Source organism: Stegodyphus dumicola, chromosome 9 (genome assembly GCF_044657685.1).
Source record: "Stegodyphus dumicola isolate Sdum_Otavi_A_Nest chromosome 9, ASM4465768v1".
NCBI classification, from domain to species: domain Eukaryota; kingdom Metazoa; phylum Arthropoda; class Arachnida; order Araneae; family Eresidae; genus Stegodyphus; species Stegodyphus dumicola.
In genome coordinates, this window is record NC_140776.1 from 191,085,684 (window position 1) to 191,110,385 (window position 24,702).

The 24,702-nt window shown below is 35.3% G+C and overlaps 1 protein-coding gene across 5 annotated transcripts in view; it reads right to left on the reverse strand.

Moving 5' to 3' along the window:
• Positions 1–24,702, reverse strand: part of LOC118194110 (uncharacterized) — a 153,384-nt gene that overhangs the window by 26,338 nt on the left and 102,344 nt on the right. For 2 of the 5 annotated variants that reach the window (XM_085824489.1, XM_085824488.1), the window contains exon 4: positions 8,911–9,276. In XM_085824489.1, the coding sequence (XP_085680615.1) occupies positions 8,911–9,097 (187 nt within the window). In that variant the 5' untranslated portion in view covers positions 9,098–9,276. Of the gene's footprint in view, positions 1–8,910; positions 9,277–14,486; positions 14,611–21,160; positions 21,361–24,073; positions 24,134–24,702 lie in introns of those variants that run through there. The other 3 variants (XM_085824490.1, XM_085824487.1, XM_085824491.1) reach the window with 3 other exon arrangements.

The following is a 24,702-nucleotide window of genomic DNA, read 5'->3' on the forward strand; positions in this document are numbered from 1 at the left end:
AATCAATAATTGAAATGCATTTTAATTTAAATATATCCTATTTTCGTTTTAATTATAATTATCAAAAGCCTATGAAACTTTTTTAACCTTTTAACTGTCATGCCCAAGATAATCTCAGGCACAGCACTGGTGTTCGAAAATGTCACGCCCGAGTATTACTCGGGGTAATTTTTTTTTTGAGTGCATCGTATTGTTATACCCGAATATATATCGGGAAACGTTTATTTCGGCTTCATCTCTTTGTCAAACCCGACTGTATTTCGGGAAAAGTTAATGTGCGCTCAGTTCAATAGATGACAGCACTTTACTGAAGATTTCAAAGGTTAGAGGTTATTTGGTTCAAGGTGCATGGGATCTTTTTGTTGTAAAATAGCGTCCAGTTCTTTGAAACGTTATATAGATGATTTAGATTCTTCAACCGAAGATGAAGGATGTGTGTTTGATGAGCAGTATTCATGATACTTCCATGGTCAGCCTCAAAAATAAAAAATGGCGATATACTCAAGCCGAAGATTGTTTCTAATTACGGTCTAACGATGGGTGGTGTAGATCGCTGTGATCAGGAAATATCCTTTCATCCAACAATCCGAAAACGTCAGAAAAAATATTATAAAAAGATATTTTTACATTTACTAGACAAGGTACTCTGGAACTCATATTTGCTCTATAAAAATGTAGTTGAAAAACGTATTACATTTTTAGAATTTCGAATCCAAGTTGTAGAAGAGCTTTTACATAAATATGATGATGCAGCTTCTGGACAAAAGAATGTTGGCAGACCACCTACAATAGATAACCCTGCCCGTCTTACTGAACGACATTTTATATCCCATTTTCCTCCTATTCCTGCGAAACGTGAGCCTACAAGACAGTGCAAAGTATGTTGTTCGAAAAAGGATAAAAATGGGGAAAAGATAAGGAAGGAATCACGATTCTGGTGTAGTGATTGTAGAGTTAGTTTGTGCTTGGAAAAGTGTTTCCAGTTGTACCACACAAGACTGAATTACTGGACTACTAATAGGTATTCACTTATATTTATTTATGTTTTAGAAAATAGTTAATTTTTTTTTTATTTTTAGAAAATAATGCTCCACTAGAAGCGAACTTTGCAACTGCCATGTTGAGTGACAGCTTCCTCAAAGAAAATATGCAGTGGCTACAAAACTTTAAAAATTTTACCCATGTATGTCAAAATATCAAATTTTTAACTACTTAAGTATATTTTATTTTGTACTAAACATTTGGTTTTTGCAATAAAAAAATTTGACAATTTGTGTACCCAAATCATCAAAATAACTTGACAGTTAAAGGGTTAATCCGTTAACGTCCAATTTATTTTAAAATGAGAATTTTTGAAAAATATTTTTAAATTACATTTTATACATCATAAACAAAGTAATTATGAAGTTTTATTCAATTACCGTAATTAGCAGTTCAGATAATAGGTGATCTATAAATAGATTGTAAGGATCTTAAGTTTTACTAACTGTTTATTTTATTTTAAATCTTTACTATCACTTCTTATTTTCTACTTCCGGCCAGAATTAAAAGCGTTAACTTATTTATGCAAAATTTGTCTGGCGAACGCCAAGTACTTAAGTTGTGGCTTTTTGCCAAGCGAGAGAGAGGAAGGAGTTAGTCGAAGCAGGCCGCTTACCTTAGAAGTTTTACTCAGTTGCTAGTTGCCTTCCAGGCCAGAGGCTTAATCCTCGTGATAATTTTAAACATATTGTAGTGTTAACAGTTCTCTGTACTACATACGGCTTCCTGTTAATATACGGCCAATCTTCCTTGTTTATTATTCCAGAGTTAAGTTAGAGTTTAGTTAAATATTTTTATATTCTTACGTTCAGACAACAAGTAGTTGGTCTCTGTATTCCGAAGTACGGAAATTATTGTAAAGAGTGAAAAAAAAAGGGTTTTGTATACCCTTCCTGTGTATCCTGTCTACTTCCCACATTTATTGAACATAGCTTTAGTAAGCTCCCTGTTCCGAGTCAGGGTCTTTGCATGTTCCCAAAGAAAGTAAGGCGGAACATTGAACCTGATAAGATCACTGGGAGGTTCTCGTAATAAAAAGAAGTAACTGCCCTCTGATCTTATGTTTAAAAAATTACGTGTTTAGTCAAAAAATATGAATGTTTTCAAAATTAAAACCAACTAAACAGATTTAAAGGAAAAAAAATCTTATTTCACTGATCTAAACTTGATATTAATAAACTTAATTATATTTTTATTGAGCAAGTTTGCAATATTTAAGTGTGAAATAGCGGAAAACATTTCACACAAAGTGTTATATCTCATTTTGTACAAAATGAAATTGGACTTCCCTTACATTTTTTAAATTAGTGTTTTCTTTGATTTCGTCTTTTGCCTATGACATGGTCTTTTCTATCTAAACATACACTGGTGTGCAAAAATTAAGGACGAGACGGTTTTTTTCAATATAAATTTGTACAAAAGCTTTCCAAATCAACACATTTAAAACCGTAAGACCCCAATACGTAAGGACATGAGTAATGTAAGCAACACTTACTAAAAGAGAAATCAGAGGGATAAAAAGAAGCTTTATTGAAAAAGTAGCATGGAGCGCAATGCTACTCAAGGCCGAAACATCCCCGTGATGGGTGTCCAGCAAGAAACATCCGGTCTTTAATAGGGGATATGATCTTACCTGACTGCTAGGCAGGTTTCACAGCGTGTGCCCATGCTGAGAATGAGGGTGTCAATGAGTTGTTGAGACATTGCTGCCCATTCGTCTTGCAGCGCCAATCGAAGCTCCGGAATCGTTACTGGTGGTAAGGTACGAGCTGCCAAGCGTCTGCCTAGAAAATCCCATACATGCTCGATGGGATTGAGATCCGGAGATCGTGCCGGCCAATCCATACGTTCAATATCCTCACTCTCTAAGAGCTGTTCAGCAGCTACTGTGCGATGACATGGTGCATTGTCGTCCATGAAAAGGAACTGCGGACCCATAGCGCCTCTAAAAAGACGCACATATGGAAGAAGAATCTCGTTACAATAACGGGTCCCGTTGACTGAACCTGCGTCGAAGATGTGAAGGTGTGTACGACTACCAAGCATGATGCCTCCCCAAACGAGAACACCGCCACCTCCATACTTGTCTCTTTCAATGATGTTCGAGGGATGATTGCGGCTTCCCCGCTCTCTCCAGATGAGTATGCGATGAGAATCGCTACTCAGACTGAATCTCCTCTCATCTGTAAAGAGTACTCGTCCCCATTCATTGTTTCTCCAATTCCGATGTTCCCGGCACCACAGCACAGAGAACACCTTCTCCGATGGGCAGGCGTTAGAGGTACACACCGTACAGGGCGTCGTGCAAACAGACCACCACCGTGCAGTCTTCTGGCCACGGTAAAACGCGATATCGGTCGTCCAGTCGACTGTGTTGTGTGTCTAGCGATTTCTCCCGCTGTCTGCCGACTGTTTCTTCTGGCCTGTAAGGCAATATACCGGTCATCTGCGGGTGTGGTTCCTCGTGGACGACCACTACTAAAACCCGGATAGCTGTTCCTGTAGTTTGAAATTGTCTCCAAAGTCGTGAAACGATGTTGTGAGCAATTCCGAACTCTGCAGCCACACTTGTCACGCTGCGGCCTTCCTCCAACTTCCCAATGATTCGACCTCGGGTAAAAGCATCCAGATGTCGTCTAACAGATTATTCGCCATTTCTCGCTGAGGCAGCAACTCGGTGTGATTTTAACTGCTATACGGCGTGCAATCTCTTTGCCAGAAATACTGATCTTACACCGACAACATGCTTTATACTACTCAGACACTCCCCCATTACGTCTACCTGCATATCTGCGCATGTGCTACCGTACATCACCTTACTTATCTCCTGATTGGTCTTTCTGTTCGCTCTGCCTCTTCGTTCAGCTGATATGCTAATTTTTCGACTTCGTCCTTAATTTTTGCACACCAGTGTATACAGCCTATGACTTTCGTCTCGATGACATTACCAAATGTCTTCTAATGCTTTTCTTCGAGTTTGTTTCCAGTTTGAGGTACGCAAATGCGATATGTTTTCGGATGTCTTTTATACTTCTTTTCAACACTCATGTTTCAAGCTGTTCATTCGAAGTTTCAAGAGTATTGTCAAAATTCTCCGCACTACAGTACAAGTCACAATTTTAACAGTAATCCTCTACTCCACACATGGCCAATGATTTATAGAAAAACCGTATAGGTTTGCCTTTAAGAAATTGTTTGAAAAAAATGATGACCGTAGTATCTAATCATCATATCATCAACAGACAGAAATTTACCAAAATTCCAAGTTTTTGAAAACTGTGATTTATATGCGTCATTAATTTTCTTACTTCGAATGCCCGGTCTGATTTTTGCATTGCTGCATAATTATTGTTGCCAAAATGAATTACAGATTTGATTTCTGAATATTTATTTACAGTTAACTTTTTATTATCGGTACCATGAGATCTTCCTCTGACCAGTAATCACGTTTATAGCGTGAAGTATTGTAGCCGTAGAACATAAAAAAAAACCAATAAAACTCTTCAATTCATCAATTGTAACTGAAAACTCTGAATTATTTCTCCACACTTTCGCGTGTCTTTCTGTTTCATTTATTACCCATTCATAAAATTCGGGAGTTAAAAATTCTTCAAATATTTCAAGTGAATTCATATTTTCTAAAATATTTGAAATACTCTCAAGCTTTTGGACAGACAAATTACCTTTTTCGTTAAAAGCATAAGTAAGGTTATTTTTTTATTTTTATTTTATTTATTTATTTTTTTTTTGTCCAATTAGCTTTTGGCTGCATGTTTTGATAATTTTAAACTAACGCTTTTTTTATTTTCATTTTCATTACTGGTGCTAGATGTAGATGGCAGTTACTCCGTAATGTTAGGTCCAAAATCATATATGTTTTTACCGATGGTACCGATGTTTTTACCGATTTTACCATCATCAAAGCACTCTTCGTCAGTTATTGCGTTACCGCCTGAACCACCTCAGGCGGTAACGCAATTATATCTGATTTATCCTTAGAAAACGTATATTCTAATGAACTGTCAGCGGTGTTAAACACTTTACGCCTGGACATTTTGGAAAAAATGAAAAGGGAGCAATATAGTATTAGTTACCACTAACGCCCAGCGATCTATTTATAGATCAGCATGTTTAAACTAAACATTTAATTATAAGAACAGTTTCATTTTTATAAGAACAGTTATTTATTAAATAGCACAGGACAATTAAAAAGGTATTGAAAATGTAGAACACGTGAGAAAAGTATAACTGACTGTAAATTCCCCCCCCCTCCTTGTACACAAAACCGAAAGCTGTGGTATGAAGCATCACTTGGCTAAATTCAGACGTTATCTGCTGGACTGTTCTGGAACAGAATGCTTCGAAACACCTTTGGGGTATGACCACATGTGTAAGGAAATCAGCCAGTGACAAAAAGAAGTGATTAAAAAAATATTATTCTCAATGGTTGTTCTAAAAATAGGTGATCTATAAATAGATCACTGGGCGGTAACGGGTTAAATAACTATAGAGAGAACATCACTGTTTGAAATACATTACATTTTGTTCTAATGATACAGTACGTATGAAATTATTGCTAGAAAATATAGCTGTTAAGTGGTCAAAGTAATAGGCATCTTCTCTTATTTCTTTTCCCAAAACTTTCAAAAAATTAGATTGAATTTACATTCATCAGCATCTTTTTTAATAGAACAATCCTTACTCAGAGAAGGAACTAAATAAAGTCCATTAAAAATGAGATTTTTCATAAGTAACGTTCACCTTTAGTGAATACGTCAAAAATGGTTGCCTGGCGAAACAAGGAAAAGAAGAATCAGCAATAACCAGCATAAATCTCTCTTGTTCCCCGAGTTATTTCCTCATTTTATTTTGTATAAATTATATGGTGAATTTCTGGCTGAATCTGAATATATATAACTGGGACGTAAAATTCTGTATATATAGCTTTTTCCTCCGAGCGTTACGGGTTTAGTCCTGAAATTTCAAAGTTCCTAAAAATGTTATGAATAAGTGGAATTTTCTTGATTTTAATTAAAAAATGACTCTCTCATTTTGTAACTTGATTTCTTTTCTTCCAATATACATCCAAACCGAAATCAGATACATTAAAAACTAGCAGAAATTTTCATGTATAATGAATATAGAAGGCAGCCTTCTACGCTGAATTTTCCGGCCGTAACGCTGAGAGGCATCAATAGCTGCGGTAACTTCTGAGTTAAAAAAAGGGCATATCTCATTTCAGTCATTATGAATGATTAATGAATTTAATCTCTATTTTACTTTATTGTTTCATTTGTGTCCCGTGTTACTTTTCTTTGTAGATTTTAACGGCTGGTTATGATATTTTTTAATTAAAAAAAGTTACAATGCTCCTGTTTATCAGGTGCAATAAACGTAAAGCACTAAAAAACAATATGCCCACCAGCGGCCGAGCGGTAACGTCGCTGAACACTGGTAGTTCGGTCCGAGGTTCGAATCCCGCGAACGGGCTGGCTGCATGGGTGTTTTCGTGGTTTTCCCCATGTGTAACGTGCATATGAGTCAATTTCCCTTAGAAAGTCCTTCATGGAGGCATTCCTTCCCTTAAGTAAATAACCCTCAAATGCTTTGCCATAATTTAATAACCCTAACAAAAAGGATGACATGCATAATATTTAACTGGTAGCTGTAATTCTTTCTCCAAAGAAAGTAAAGTGATCTTTTTGAACCGTCTTGAGCTATTATAGTTTAAGTTATCAATGATTGAAAGTATGTATACGAGCCAGTTTCCCTTAGAAAGTCCTCCGCGAAGGAATCCCTCCCTTAAGAAGAAGTCCAACCTCTCTTCGGAGTAGGCTCTGGCAAACATTATTCCATGTAATATGGACAAGACAACAACACTAAAAAACAATACATTATAATATTGGTTTATCGAAAATTCTGCGGGAAGTTGGAAAATTGCTCCTGTTAATTCTGCATGAGTTGCTATTAAATCTTTCAAATTATTTTTTAGGTTTCAAAAAATACGTTTCGGTTGAAAATTTGAAATGTCTCCGCAGAATTTCGTAGATCATCGGTTAAAATACTGCTGAATTTTTTATTAAAATTTTTAATTCGTTTGTTGAGTTTATTCTATGCCAAGAACAAAACTGAGATATTTAGCCATACCATAATGGGCGCGATCTTCCTCAAATTTATCTTTGCCAATGTATAAACATAATTTCACTTAGAATAGAAAAGGCGCTAAATATTCTTGCTATGAGGAGATACAAACGTTCATCTTTTCTTCCTTTCTTTATTTTTATAAAATTACGTTTGTATTTTCAAGAATACTTTATATTAGAATATGCCTGAAGTTATACCGATTGCTCCTGCATGTTACGTTCGCCATTGTTATCAACAGTCTATCGTATACAAGACGTTATCGTGTCTGCGAAGGTGAGCATGATGGAAACTTATAATTCCAATAAAAGGTGTTTTCCTCCCTCTCCTATGTTGTGTTGTCATTGGACTTTTACAACGATCTTTGATAATTCTTTCTTTTACAGTTGTTTAACCACATAGCCCACTAATGAATTCTGGACATTCTGGATAGACAAAAATATCGAAACACCTTGTGAAATGCATGTTTGAAACGAAAGATTGATTTTAATGAAATATGTAGGTGGCGCTGGCGTTTTTGACTACTGACGCCACCTATACAACTTCGTAAATGTTCAGTTGTTGTTGGAGTACTGTTATGTGAGGTTGTCATTGCATTATGTCAGAGTTAATAAACTTCGAACGTGGGCAAATTGTTGGAGCACGTATGGTAGGTGCTTCCGTAAGCAAGGTAGCCGAGGTGTTTAGTGTTTCAAGAGGTACTGTATCCAAGATTTATTCCGCACATTTGAAAAGCGGAAAAACATCATCTGCTAAATCACAGCGCTGACGAAAGTGTGTCCTGAGTGATCGTGACAGACGATCATTAAGGGCAATTGTGACGAAAAATAAGAAGACCACAGCTGCAAAAGTTACTGCTGAAATGAATGTTGTGTTACCGAACCCTGTGAGTACCAAAACAATTAGAAGGGAGCTTCATAAACAGGGAATTGCTGGCCGTGCTGCAATTGAAAAGCCGCTCATCAGTGATGCTAATGCCCGTAACAGGAAAAGGTGGTGTTTAAGTCATAAAGCCTGGACTATAGAGCAGTGGAAGCGAGTAATATGGTCTGACGAGTCTTCTTTCACATTGTTTCCCACTTCTGGCCGAGTTTACGTCTGGAAAACGCCATCTCAATACAGCCTATAATACAGACTGCTTGTTGCCAAGAGTGAAACATGGCAGGGGTTCTGTTATGGTTTGGACAGGCATATCGTGGTTCTCTGCTAGCCCCATGATAACTGTGTCAGGACACATGACTGCCAAGACTTATGTGAACATTTTGGCCGATTAAGTTCACCCCATGGTACAAACTTTGTTCCCCGATGGTGACGGTGTCTTCCAAGACGACAAAGCCCCTGTTCACACAGCTCACATTGTCCAGGACTGGATTTCTGAGCACGAGGATGAGTTGTCCCATCTACCCTGGCCACCACAGTCACCAGACCTGAATATTATCGAACCTTTGGGGTCTACATAGGAACGGAAAGTGCGTTCTCGTTATCCATCGCCAACATCGTTATCTGAACTTGCCACCGTTTTGCAGGAAGAATGGTATAATATTCCCTTGGCAAACATACAGGAACTGTATTTATCCATTCGGAGAAGACTGCAAGCTGTTTTGGATGCCAACGGGTTTCCTACACCATATTAAGCAAAGAAACATGTTTTTTAAAGGTGTTTCCATATTTTTGTCCAACCCCTGTATGTAAGTGGTAGAAATGTGATGTTATCAAACTAAAACTTACCGAATACTGTCATAAATTGTTCTTTAGAATCCATGTTAGCTATTGAAGACACCTGGCAAGTATATTTGCCACTGAACTCAATGGATGGCTTTAGTTTGACCGCTCTGAACCTTGAATAAGCATCGGTGGTATTAACTTCAAAACTGAGGTCAGGTCGATTGACGACAACACTCCCTACGAGTCTCATCTCCAGGTCTGGAATCCACGTATAAAATGGCTTGACATCGTTTTCAAAGAACCACTTGACAACGATTCTTAAATCATTCTCGTCGTAAGTGTAATCGCAATCAAGGACCACATAGTCCTCCGTACCATTCTGCACCCAACGGGGAACGGATAAACGTCGTATTTCAATGGAGTGTAGTACTAGAAAACAAAAAGAATAATTAATTAATTAATAATGAAAAATTAAAATAAAACTAAGTTTTCACAAAAATACGCATCATATTTAGTATTAGTCACATGCGAAAATTATGAAAATGGTCCTAAATATTATTTAGTTTAGTAAAATGGTCCTAAATATTATTTAGTTTAAAAATAAATAGCAGTAATATATTATTTAGTTTCCATAGATTTTAAGTATATTTAAAACAGTAAATTCCTTCATTAAAATATTAAAATTGAATTAAATGATTACAAAGCTTATTTTGATTACCTAGGTATTTTATAGCAATATCATTAGTGCACTTCCGTGCAGCGATTTAACACTTTCGTCGTCCTCTCCTGTACGCGAAAATGCCCCCCCCCCCTCAGCGGCCGTCTGTTTTTCGTAGCATGTAATGTTGTTTTCTCTGTACATCATAACTTTTCCATACACGGCTTTCGTAGTGGATGAATGTCAATGAATATTAAGTAAAATTATAAGGAAATAAAGCTTAATGGAATATAATATCTCTGCTTATTTCTAACAGCAGGATAATTTGATAACATCCGATCCAGGCGGTCCACTCCTCCTATTTTGTTATTGTAATCTTTTACAATTATTGGTTTTTTTTACAGTTCTTTTCCGTGTTCCAACATCAATCATCGAGTTATTATGGACTGTACTCATCAAACGTATATCCTTCATGTCTTTCCAATTCACAACTTCATTTTTTTCACTTTTCTGCTCAGTAGACGTTGAAACCATCTCTCACTGTCTTGTATCTTATGTAAAATGGCGCGAATATTCATAAAACCCAGGGCCAATTCGATTAGAAATAGAATACCTGATTAGTACTACCCTCTAAGAGGTATTAGAACAAACAAAAATAAAAACTAAAACAAGTGAACATTTAGAAATCGTTTTAAACGTTTAAAAGTTTTGAAATGTAGAAGAACGCTTGTAGCGCGTTACGGCCGCCCTGCGGAAGTTTCATATGAACGCGCTAGACGCGTTATGGACGACGAAGAGGTTAAGTAAAGTTTTGGGGGGTTTGATTAGTTTCCATTGAGAAGCTCTGCCTTTTGCTTCAGGGGTGTTGGAACCCCAAAATCTTCAAAAAAATTGTAATTTCGGGTTTTTGCATTTTCAAATTCTCTACACTTTTATCTTTCTAAAAATACCATTCTTTAATCTCTATGAAAATTAGAACTGTAAAAGATATAGTTTTAATTTGTCATCTACTGCTTTGATCAATGAGGATTTTGACATAAAAACGCGTTTTTCTCCAAACGTGATTTTATTATACTCGATGTACCTTTTCTCAGGAACTACTGCTCACAGGTATCTAAACTTTTTATGGCTTATTTATTAGGTTTCCTAATATTTACTTAAATGAGCTTTCGTAATAAACTTAGAAAAAAAAATTTTTAAATTTTTTTGTGTGAGAAAAGTGCTAAATTCTACTATGCCTAACAAAATATTCTGTAATTTACTCTAAAATTCAAAATGCTTCCAAAGCCCATTTCAGTATAATCAGATAGGTATACTTTAATTACAGAAAAAATTTCAAGCTTGTATCTACAGCAGATTTTGAGAAAAGGTACATCGAAAATGGCCAATTTAACATTGTCGGTATAGGTGTCTCTGATACCCCTTCAGCAGGCGATTGAAGGTGAAATACTTCAAAAATGGTTTTTAATAATCAAAAGAATAAAAATAATAATTGACCTTCTGAAACCGAAGTTCGAAGTATTAATAGCTTTCTGAAGCTCTTATATAACAAGAACAGCATCACCTAATTCACACCCTCAGCATAAGAACCAGGTCTTTTTAAGAAGAGTTATGACTCGGGAGAGAAGGATCATTTTAGAATTCTGGAAAGAACACTTAGAAATGTAAGCCCTATTTTGAGAAAGTAATTAAAGCCGTCAGTAGCCATATTCTATTAATACTCATTCTTCTGAAGAGTTTCTTAAAGTATTTTTAACACCTCTACTGTTTGCTTATGTGACAGAAAGTATAAGCTGAATGAGCTATTTCATCATCTGAACAGAAGATAACCGCTAATAGGTTTGGTTGATTTGGCACAGCACGCTAGGCTAAGGAATGCCTCCATGGAGAACTTTCTAAGAAAACTGACTTGTATACACGTTACACATGGAAAAAAACTACGAATGCACCCATGCAGCCAGCACGTTCGCCTAGAATCGAACCCAGGTCGAATTACCAGTGCTCAGCGACTATAGCGCTTGTGGGCAGAACGTTAATAATTACAGTTCCTTATATCTGTATTTAAAAAATTAATACAAAATTCAAAGAATGAGTAATAACAAATGATATAACTCCTGTGTTCTCAAAAGAATGAGAAATGTCAGTGCTCCATATGCAGTCAGACTTCTTGAGAACTAACTGCATATTCTTGCGCTTTCTCGAAATCCGAATGCTTAAAAATACACGAGCCCACCAGCGGCCGAGCGGTAAAGTCGCTGAACACTGGTAGTTCGGTCCGAGGTTCGAATTCCGCGAACGGGCTGGCTGCATGGTTGCTGCTTGTCTGCAGCTCTTATACACGTTACGCGTGGTTTTACCCATGTGTAACGTGTATAAGAGCTAGATTCCCTTAGAAAGTCCTCCACGAAGGCATCTCTCCCCTTAGGCAGATAGCCCTCGAGGCTTTGCCGTATTTAAATAACCTAACCTAATATAAAAATGCACAAAGAGTGCTTTGCATAACCTAGGTTATGTAGATACGCACATAGTTCTTGCACATTAAGCTTCGTTCAGACGGGGGCGTAAAGGGCATAAGTGGTTAAAGCCGAGCTCCGTTGCCAAGGCAACCAGTCTGTGCTACGTCACAAAATCTGGTTTAGGGCTCGTGGCATAGGGTTCAAAGATTTCAACTTTACGCCGAGTTTGGGATAAGCGTCGACCAATCAGAGCGAAGCTAAAACGAAGCGGTGTTCTACAGAAGATTTCGGTGTTACAAAACAAGCAGAGCGAAGGAGGGAAATCAGTCGAGCAGGAGAACAGCGCCGGAAAGTTGTAGACACAACCACGCATGCGCAAATTTAGCTTCTCTCGTCGGCCAAGCCTTACACTCCGTTCTCGCAGCTGTGAACGGAACTCCTGTATTTTATGCCCTTATGACTATGCCTCTATGCCCTTTACGTCCCCGTCTGAACGCAGCCTTACGGTTATTAAAATTTTTTTACTGTAAAAAATCACTCAAAATGGGTTAATTTAAACGGTAATTTATTTTTCATTCCTAATTTACTTCTGAAATCTCTAACTCTTGCTAAATCATGTAAGCAAAAGTATATTAGAGTTCATGTATTTCAGAGTTTCTTTTTTGTTTTTGTTTTTGCTAGAACGCCCCAACCCGCCTGATCACAAAGTGATCTTATGGTCCAAAAAGGGGGCGTCCCATTCACAGCACATTCCGAGTAACTAAAAATGTTAGTATAATCAACTAAAGAAAATAATAATTATACATCCAGCAAGGTTGCCATACGACTATATAATTTAATTTTATTTTTATTTATTAATTTTTTTTTAAATGGCTGGATGAACGACACAACAGGAAAGAAGAAAACCAAAAATAACTAAATCAAGAAAACTGTATTAGTAAAAATGATAGCATAAAATAAGGAAGGAAAACACACATAAAACACACAACGAAAATATGACATACAGTCACACATATCATCAAAACACTACGGAAAAGACATTCTAAAATAAACACATTGAAAATAAAATGAACTTAGGTAAAAACCCCAATCGCATGTCTATTGCCATTAATAAAGGCCATCAATTCTCTTGCATATAATTTCAAATGTTTAAAATCAAAATTCAATAAATCAAAATGTAAATCACAAAAACTTCGTCTAATAAAATCAGTCAATCGGCAGTCCACCACGAAGTGTTTGGCATCACCCAAAACATTACAATTTGGACATAGATCATTATCTTGTACATGAAATCTTTTTAAATAATGAGGAAACCTACCATGTCCGGTGATAATCTGATTCATATCAATGTCATCATAGATTAAAACTTTATCTGTAATTTCAATATTAATCAGCAAATTATTTTTTCTTGTTGAACTTTTCCACAGATCTTTCCATAAATGTATTTCAGAGTATTTAATCATGTAAGCAAAAGCTAAATCATGTAAGCAAAAGTATTTTAGAGTTAATCCTGTCGACAAATACAGATTTGAAGTCATGCCGATGGCTCCATACTTATTTGATTCAATCAGAAACTGGCCCACACTAGCGGGCGACCAGTAAAGTTACTGAACACTGACAGTTCGGACCGAGGTTCCAATCCCTTGAACGGTCTGCCTACATGTGTTCGCGGTTTTTCTCCTATGTACCTTATATACGAGCCAGTTTTTCTTAGAACGTCCTTCACGAAGACATCCCTCCCCTCCCAAATAGCCCTCGATCTTTGCCATAATGAAGTAAACCAAAACCAAACCAGTGAGAAACTTTAGATGTGGTCAGGCTATTTGGCGACAACATTTTACTTAAAATGGAACTGATTAAATTTCAATTACGTATAATACTCATTCCAGCTTATGCTCATAATATTCTAATTTGGTTGTCTAATGAAACAAATGCATATATTTTCGGTTTTGAAGCAATTATCTGTTGGCAACTTCTACTCATTCGCATATTCTTGATACATTCAATTGCTAAAGAATGTTAGGTGTTTGCCAACATCTTCTAAATGTCAGAACAAAAATTCCTGTGTTCTCAAAGGGTTTCGTGACTCTTTTAGCGTGAAAATAATACCTACGTTACTCACTTCTGAGGAACAGATGAATTAAAACATCAAGCGAGTTGCTTGTATGTTTGCTACACATGAAAATTTTTCTTTTGCTACCAGAATTGTGTTTTATTCCCTAAGAGCGCAAAATGTTTCACTGTTCGTTGTTGTGAAATCTCCGCGTTAAGTTGAATATTTATGTAACTCGGCTACAAAAATCTCCACAAGTTGTGACTGTCTGCAAAGTATGTTGCTTGATAAGAATAAGCATTCATGGCAAGATGTTGTATTCTTATCATTAGCAACAGAATAGCCGTATGAACAATGAACTAAAAAGTGTGGTAAATTATCGATGAACAGAAAATAAATTAGGTGCAATTATTTATCTTAAAATCTTGTTCAAAAATCGGAAATTCTAGCTGATAATTAGAACACAACTTACCTCATATTAAGCATTGCCGACCAACGGGCGAGCGGTAAAGCTGAATACTGGTAGTTTGTCCCGGGTTCGAACGAGCCGGTTTCCCTTCGAATGTTTTCCATGAAAGCATCCCTCTCCATAGGTCGCCGCTTTTTTGGATGGCACAGACTGTCCTTTCACCTTCATACATTTATACATTTCAGGGGTGTAAAGTTGTCAATAATGAAACAAAAGCAGCGCTATTTAAAAATTTATATTTACACAATTGGCCGGTACAATCCCCGAAAACAAATTTGCAAATTGAAAGAAAAAGTAAACATTTTTAATATGAAAACAGAAAAAGGGTATGACTTTCGGATGTAACATGCCTTCATTTTTTCAAGATAACCTTTATTTTGAGTATTTTTATATATTTGCCAAATGCGTTTAATTTGCCACGCAATGATTTGAAACAGAGTAACGCACGAAAATAAACAGAATGAAATCCAAAATTTTTTTAACCATTCATTGCTTTTAAAACCTTCCTTTTTAAACTCCAAGATACAAATTTTTTATTAAAAATGGTAAAAACGTGCAGCAGTACACTAAAGTTTTGTGTTAGTGGTGGGAATGAGTTAATAAAAAATCTAATGTGTACACCACATGACTTCCTTGTACGGAATATTAAATTATACGCATTTTTTCTTGCATTTCATTTAAACTTATTGGATTGAATTAAATCTACTTCGCCGACAGCGCATAAACCACAATAGAATAATTGCACTCTAGTATTTGTTTACCATAGCGACACTCTGGCGCTAGCTTCACTTAATAGTATTATATTTCGTTGATATTAAACTCAGAATGCACAAAATTGACATTATTTGAAAAATTATCTAATCGTTGCCACATGTTCTATTCAAATGCTATAATAAAGCTAGAATGATGTATAAAAGAAATTAAGCAAATAAAACAAAAAAGAAACAGTTTTTCACAGACGATTGAGTATTTCTCATTCAATGAACACAGTTCTCACTTCGCGACAAGGCAAAAATACGTAAAAACGCCAAAATATCTGTATTAAAAATTACGAAGTAAATCTTAAAAACTTATTTCCTCGAAAAAATTCCGGAAAGGATTAAGCATGATTTAATTCGCAACAATAAATGAAGGCGTTATCTTCGTTGTTGCGAAGCTAAATTTCTCTAGATTGGCAAAAAATCCACTATTCTGCTGTTTCAAATGTAAACAAGCAATGGCCGCCATAAAAAAAATTCTTAGGCTTAGCGGCACTTAAACAACTTTAAAATTGTTCATAATTCTAAAAATATTGCATACAGATTTACTAAAGGCATAAAAATGTTAACCGAAAGATAAGAACAACATAATTCAATCATTTTTAAAGCAAAAAATTTACAAACATATAAGAGTAAAGAAACCTAGATCACTGCGCCGGGTAGCAGAGTGGATATATATATATATAAATATATTTATATTCGTTTAGTGCGGCCGATTGCAACCAAAATACGAGGTGCACATCTACATGTTATAGCAGTCCTATATACAAAATTTCAACGTTCTGAGGCTACTCGTTTTTGTGTTATGCGAGATACGTACGTACGTACATACGTTCGTACAGACGCCACGAAAAATTCTCTTCAGAATTCATTTTAAAGCGTTTTTATAATTTTTTGGAGGAAAAAGAGTCTTTTATTCTGTCCTTACGTACAGATGTCACTCAAATATATCGTTTAATTGCATTCGATAGCGGCCAAAATGGATATTTTCGTTGAAATATGCTGCCTGAAACTTTCCGCAATTACAATACTTCCTTTTTACTTCGTACAAGGAAGTAAAAAGCTTTACGTTATCCTTTCATTCAGTTCCACTGAATCGATGTGCCTGTATGTTACATTTCTTTACAAGTAGCTAAATCCCAACACATTATCCGTTCATACATTAATACGTTAAAATCACGACATGCCTTGTCAATGGCACAACTAAAATGTCTCTGAAAGTAATAAAAAGTAATCAAACGTTCAGATTAATTATAAAGTAAGTGTTATTTTCCTCTAAATATTAATCCATACATGGTATGTCCTTTTACCTGGTAAAAGTTAAGTAACCCTAAAATCCCTAACAGACCTGAAGCATATTATCGTTATGTCTGAAAGTAATTACAGAGTCTAATAAGGGTTTAAATAAAAGATTTTTATTTAATCTAAAGTAATTGTGCGCTCTTGTGCTAACAAAATTAACCGCAGCTTTTGGTGATACAACTAAACAACAGTCAAATAATTTTTTTTTTTTTTTAAATTACACTCATTTTCAAAGACTACCCAAATTAAATCTTAATTTAATCCGGAAACTGCAGTTTAAATTCTATCTGATAAATTTGCATTCTGAAGATGTTATATTAAAAAGAATAGACTCGGTGACTTCGTGAAATACCTTTTTGTATGAATTAGCTGTAACCTTGTCTCTTTTGCTCTATATTACATTATACATACATATATACCTGTATACATATATTTTATAGAATCGTTTGGAAGTGATAGTTTGTTCTGAAACTAACGCTCGTTTTATTCTATTTCCAGTAAAATTTGGTGTCTAAGTACATAAATAAAGTCTAAAAATTCTATTTAAAGGGGTACTTTATTGTCGATTGTTCCAGAAATTTTTAGAAATACAAAAATGTTTAGAAATATAATAGTAAGTCATTTTTGGTAGTTTTAGATATAAATTTTTATAAGTTTAATTGTAATTTAACGTGCCATATTGGAACTGGTCAATTTAAAAAATAATAACCATACACATTTATCACAGCATTTATTCACAGTAGTCTCTTCTCCGCACAATAATAAAAGTAAAATAACGATCAGTTGGCTTACACATTAGAAAAATATGTTGAAACTTCCCATATTTTTCAGGGTACTTAAAATTCTCTTTTATAAAGCAACGTCAGTTTATCGAGAGATACATATGTAACTATTTTATAAATATACGGTTTGTCTCACGTGCTGATTTTTCAAAAAATATTGCTGACAATACATAATATTGTTAATTACTACTTTTTACTTTCTTGTACGAAGTAAAAAGGAAATATTGTAATCCCGAAAAGTTTCAGGCAGCATATTTCAACGAAAATATCCATTTTGACCGCTATCGAATGCAATTTAACGATGTTTTTGCGTGACATCTGTACGTAAGGACAGAATAAAAGACTCTTTTCCTCCAAAAAAATTATAAAACTGCTTTAAAATGAATTCTGAAGAGAATTTTTCGTGGTGTCTCTACGTACCAGTACGTACGTATCTATCTCGCATAACTCAAAAACGAGTAGCCTCAGAACGTTGAAATTTTGTATATAGAACTGCTATAACATGTAGATGCGCGCCTCGTATTTTGGTTACAATCGGCCGTATCAAACGTACATAAACATATTCATATATATATAATATCCACTCTGTTACCCGGCTCAGTGATCTCAGTTTCTTTACTCTTATTATGTTTGTAAATTGTGCATTTTTTGCTTTAAAAATGATTGAATTATTGCTAAAGGTTTTTATGCCTTTAGGAAATCTGCGAGCAATATTTGTAGACTTATCAACAATTGAAAAGCTATTTAAAAGCGGTTAACCCCAATTTTAAAATAACATGTCGGACAAATTTGTTTACATTTGAAATAGCAGAATAGTAGATTTCTTGCCTGCCTAGAGAGACTAAGCTTCGCAACAACAAAGATAACACCTTCATTTATTATTGCGAATTAAATCATGCTTAATCCTTTCTGGAATTTTTCGAGGAAATAAGTGTAGAAAATTTACTTCGTATTTTTTAATACAGATATTTTGAGGTTTTATGTATTTTGGCCCTGTCGCGAAGTGAGAACTGAATTCATTGAATGAGAAATACTGAATCGTCTGTGAAAAACTGTTTCTTTTTTGTTTTGTTTGCTTGATTTCTTTTATACATCGCTCTAGATTTATTAGGGTATCTGAATAGAACATGTGGAAACGATTAAATAATTCTTCAAATAATGTAAATTTTGTGCACTCTGAGTTATATTATGAACGAAATGTAACGCTGATAAGTAAACCTAGCGCAAGAGTGTCGCTATGCTAAACAAATATAGCGAATTTAAAGATTGCATTTATTCTATTGCATCTTATGCGCTGTCGACGAAGTAGATTTAATTCAATCCGATGAGCTTAAATGAAATGCAAGAAAATATGCGTATAATTTAATATTCTGTACAAGGAAGTCATGTAGAGTACACATAAGATTTTTTTAATTTAGGCTAATAATAACTGCTGGGTTTAATATAAGAAAAGCAGTATCACAAAGCATATAAATTCAATTATCATTTTAATATGCTTCTATTGTTAAATCAAAACTACAGCTGGAAAAAAAGGAAAAGAGATGTTACTTAAAATTATTTTGAATACCTTTATCAAAAACCTATTATCCACGCAAAACCAGCAACAGACTGACAGCCATATGGGCTTTCGTATTTAAAATTCAAAGCAGTTGCCGTGGTTATAAAATAATTATTTCAAGACGTACCTTTGATTTTACTTCTAGTAATGAGGTGCAGAAGTGTAAATCGATATGAAATTTAGTAAGCCTCACTTTTTGCAAAAGTTGTCAAACGTAATATGGTTTGGTTTGGTTTATTGAGATTATGGCAAAGCACACTAGGGCTATCTGCCTAAGGGGATGGATGCCTTCGTGGAGGACTTTCTAAGGGAAACTGGCTCGTATACACGTTACACATGGGGAAAACCACGAAAACACCCATGCAGCCAGCCCGTTCGCGGGACTCGAACCTCGGACCGAACTACCAGTGTTCAGCGACTTTACCGCTCCGCCGCTAGTGGGCTCAAACGTAATATGAAAAATAAATCTATTTACCAGCGCCCAAACGATTAATATCATTGAAAACCGGTGCAAACAATACATGTGAATGTTAACATTCTCCGGTGAAAGTCGACATTCTCCAATTTCCGTCTTTCACGGTAACATATATACTGATTTATAAGACGAGCAGTCCAGGGAAGGAGGAAATCTAAAACAAGACAATACGATTAAAATGTCGTGGTATTGCCTTTAAATGCATTGAGATAGAGCTATGCAATGTGAATAAAGGTGTTAGATCACATTTTCTGTTCGGCACTTTAATAAAACTGAAATTTTAGGGTTTTACATTTGCTCTAAAGAATTGCGTAGTTTTCTGTAATGATTTATACATAGAATCCCCCACTCCCGTTATAGATGTAATAGGACTCACTGCAGCGTAATTTTTGTCAGAACTAAAAATGTCTTTCTATTTTAGTATTTGTTTTAATAGTGCCTGTTGTACATTGCATATTCTATATAATATCTGGAAATATCCCTATTTTGCATTAAGATCTAATTTTTTTTTAGTTTGTCAGAACGAGAACTAAAATCTTCTGTAAAAAAAAAAAAAACGGAATTTAATAAAAATACGTTGGTGAAAGATCGAATATTGCACTACATTCTTGTATATTCGGACCCTCACCGGTGTATGTCGACAATCACAGATATGCTCTGGTGTAAGTCGAAAAGAGAGGTCATAAAGTGCCATAATAATTTAAGTTGTTGCAATAAATAAGATTTGAATCACATAATTTAGTAAGTTTTTTATGACTGTTATTTTATCTTCTCATTTAGAGCGTACTGTATAATTAAGTAAGTTTTTAACTTCTATTATTTTCCTTTCTCCTTTTGAATGTATTGTGCGTTTTAGGTTCTCATGTTCTTAAGTTCTTATTTCAAGTTTCAAGTGCGTTTATTCGCGAGTGAATTACGGAGAAGAAAATATAATATTGTTATATGTTCAACATTCACCATTAGTACATGATGAATGTCGACACTGACCGGTGTAAGTCAGAAATAAGAGTATTTGGAAAATATTTCGGACATACACCAAAGACTATGTGAATGTTGACATTCAACGGTGAAAGTCGACATTCTCCAGATTTCGGTCTTTCACGGTAACATATATATTCGAATATGAAATTGAGAAATGAGAAGGATTTATTAAAATATTAAAGAATTCAAAATGTAAATAATTTATGTAACTCTTATAATTTATTTAACTAATTGAAGTTCTTACAGATTTCATGAAAGGTAAATATTACTATTCAGAATTAAAATATATGTTTCGCGCTCTAATAAGCAAGAAAACAGTACCGATATTTATACTTAAACAAAATATCAAAGAAAATATAGACATAATATTACGGGATAAAAATCGATTATTTTTCTCATATGTATTTCTGACAAAATTTCCAATTACAGAAAATTTGTCTGCAGTCAAACCCAGCCGGTGGTCTAATTTTTATTAAAGAAATAAATTAATATTTAATTATTAATTTTTATTAAATTAATAATTAAATTTTTGATGATTTCCTTAAACGACTTTTATCTTTAAAATGTTGTCAAACATGTGTAGCTAAAGTACACAAAATCCAAGTTTTAATTCCATGTTAGCATGAAACTGAATATTTTCCCTTGGCGGCTGTAATAAAGCAGCTAATATTTCATGCAAAACTTCGCGTAAAATTTTGACTAGCAATGGCAATGCAGTTTCCTCGCGTAATTTTAAAGGACTGTGTGCATTGAATGAAAGAATGAAGTTCATTCGTGAATTTTTTCTGCTGTATCAGTGTAAAATATTTGATTGCACTTACCATTAACATTTCCGAGCAGTATCAACGTACAGTAGAGAAGATATGTACCGGATTTCAGCGATAAGTATGAACGCAAGTTTTCCTATATGAATAAAAATTATCGAAAAGTTATGACAAACGACCACAAACTACAGCGCAAGCAATAAGTTCAAATTTCACGTTCGAATACGTGAGAAAGTTCCAACGGCTGATGACTACATCCGTAGACCAATTGCAGCCATAGCCGGTCCATTGCTTTTTTACCTGACGTCACTTCCGGCATCCCTTGTATAATAGGATCGAGTACAGAGCCGCCTCATGCCATTTAGACGTACTACCCTGATAGGGATGATCATATCTTAATGATTTTTTTCGTGTGGGAAAGTTTGGTTATTTCGGAAAAGTTAAAGGCGTACTATTCAGCACATTTTCTTTGTCTCGCTCAATAGCAATGCTGGAAAACTCAAAGTAAAGAGTTCTGGATGTCTCCGGCCCTTGCTTAAGACATTGATACTACTTAAAATTATCTCTGTATATTTCAGAAACTTTCGGCCCACTAGCGGCCGAGCGGTAAAGCCGCTGAACACTGGTAGTTCGGTCCAAGGTTCGAATTCCGCGAACGGGCTGGCTGCATGGGTGTTTTCGTGGTTTTCCCCATGTGTAACGTGTATACGAGCCATTTTCCCTTAGAAAGTCCTCCACGAAGGCATCGCTCCCCTTAGGCAGATAGCCCTAGTGTGCTTTGCTATAATTAAATACACCAACACCTTCAGAAACTTTCTTATCTTAAAATATATAATATAAATATATGAAGGATTAAAATTACAAGTTCAGTTCCAAATATTAAGATATTTAAGTTCCAAATATTAAGATATTTGTATAATTAGAATTTTTTAATTGGTTCATTGCATTTATTTAATACATTCATTAAAAGACATATCTTAAATTTAATTGAGAGAAAAAAGCCATAGCAGTTTGGAATATAAAAATTTAATTGATTGAATATACTTTTTGCCCTCTCCCCGCCAGCACTTTGATAGTTTTTTAAAAAATACGGAGATAACAAATACGCGAAAGCATACGATTGGATTGGATTATTTTATTATGGCAAAGCACACGAGGGCTATCTGCCTAAAGAGAGGGGTGCCTTCGTGGAGGACTTTTTAAGGAAACTGGCTCGTATGCACGTTACATAGGGGGAAAACCACGAAAACGCCCATGCAGCCAGCCCGTTCGCGGGATTCGAACCTGGGACCGAACTGTCAGTGTTCAGCGTCTTTACCGCTCGGCCGGCTGGTGGGCAATGCGAAAGCATACGATATCCGACGAATGCAGCTTAGTCTGATATCCTAAACATTAAGAATTGATGAAAAAAAATTTGAAATCGGCATCTAGGTTGTTTACATTTGAAAATCTTAGTAGAATAGTGAATTAAGTCAGTTGGTTCATCAACTTCAGTCTTTTTGCCGAGTAGGACCGTACGCTAACTTGCGATATTGTGTACCGTAAATTTTGTCTTCGTATCTGTTGGCCGAATAGCTTGTTTTTGCACACAAACTGTAATTTTTAATTCTTAAAATTGTTTCTTGATCTGTTTTTATCTCTTTCTTTATCTGTTACAATTTTTAATGAAGATGTTTTGAGGTTTTATGTATTTTTGGCTTGCCACGAAGTGAGAACTGAATTGATTAAATGAGAAATACAGCTGTAGTGAAATTCGAGGAAATAAGTTGTAACTAAGTGCCGAATAAAATGTGTTTTGTATAACAGACCTCGCAAGGAAGCTATGTTGTGCCCACATCAAGTTTTACTTCCTTGTACGAAGTAAAGAAGTATTGTAATTGCAAAAAATTCCGGGTGTCATAGTTCAACGAAAATACCCATTTTGACCGCTATCGAATGCACTTTAACGATGTTTTTGCGTCACATCTGTACGTAATGACAGAATAAAAGACTCCCCATACGAATAACGAAATTGATTTAAAATGGATTTAAAAGAGACTTTTTACTTGACGTCTGTAAGTACGTATGTATGTATCTCGCACTCAGAACTTTGAAATTTTGTATCGGCTCCGTGAGCTCAGGTTTTTTATTCTTATATTTGGCAAATTGCGCCTTTTTTGCTTTAAAAATGGTTGTATTATGTTGTTCTTCCGATTAAGGTTTTTATGCCTTTAGATAATCTGCATACAAGCTGCGGAATTATCAACAATTTAATAGTGGTTTAACCGCTTGCGGCACAGTGTGTCCGCTCTGGACACACCTAAACATTTCCTTCTGTACGCACAAAAAATTGAATGAAAAAGGATTTATAGGTTACTCTAAGTTACTCTGAACCTTCTTTATTTATAGTAGATGGTAGCTCAACACAAACCAGTCCATATATTTCAGCCATGTTTAGTTTTTTAAGACCCTCATTTTTCAAAGAAATCTTCCAGATTTTTTTAGAGTATAAAAGGAATTGTTTAAAATGAAATTTCTATGTTATTTTTTTGGCTGTATGCTAATCTCCTTATCCTATATTAGTTTTAAATTTTTACCCTAAAATCTTGCTTAAAATCAAACGCGGAACCCTAGGTGTACCCAGACAGGGCTCACCGATATTCTAGGACAACTGAGAGTCTGTATTCTTTGTTTCTCCGCATCTCATCGGTCAGTTCATTGACAACAATGCTTGTTTCAGCACTCTTTTCGAAGCTCTATTCAATGAGTGTGCCACTTTGGGCACACCCACGGAATTAAAACGATAAGTGCTATCTTTACAAAATTTTTCTTGTGTACTCCTCTAGGTCTAATTAGACTGCCTCCTTTTTTTTTTTTTTTTTTTTTTTTTTTTAAATAAAAATTCCAATTTTAAAAGGTAGCGTGCAGGACAGGGTTAAAGGAAACGAGTGATGCACTTACATGCAAAAAGTGTCATAAAAAAATTCATACCTTCTTTGTGGCCATGCTAGTAAAGATAATGGAATGGATGTTTTGTGCACTCTTTGTTTCAAACCTGAAAAATGCTATTGAAAGTAAAATAAATTCAAAAATCAATCTGAAAATACAAAGGAAAAAAAAATGAAAATTAATTCGAAAAAGCAAAAATCCTCACTGCTTTGGGAACTAATTGTGCGAGTTCTTATTCCTGACTTATTCCTTACTGGGCCAAGGTGATTTCTTGCTATATATTGGCAGTTGAATGAGTGTTTCAGAGGATGGTTGCTACCGACTTGGAATTCTGAAGGAATTTTAAAACAATTTTTTTTTTTTTTTTCCTATGGCAGATTGTGAACAATTACAAATGTAACCCAGTCCGTTAATCTATACAAGGCCGGATTCAGGCACCTAATAGGTGGGCCACTATCGCCTTTCCTATGAAGAGACGGACAGTTACAACCATGCCTTCCCCGGGATTCGAACCCAGGCCCTTCGACATCGCAGTCAGCTTCCCTGACCACTATACCGACCGGGCGGTGAAATTTTAAAACAAGTATATGAGAAATCACAATTCAAGTTACGTCCTAAGAACTTGCTTAGAATTGAAGGTATTCCCGACCACGAAATTCTTCTCCGGTCAG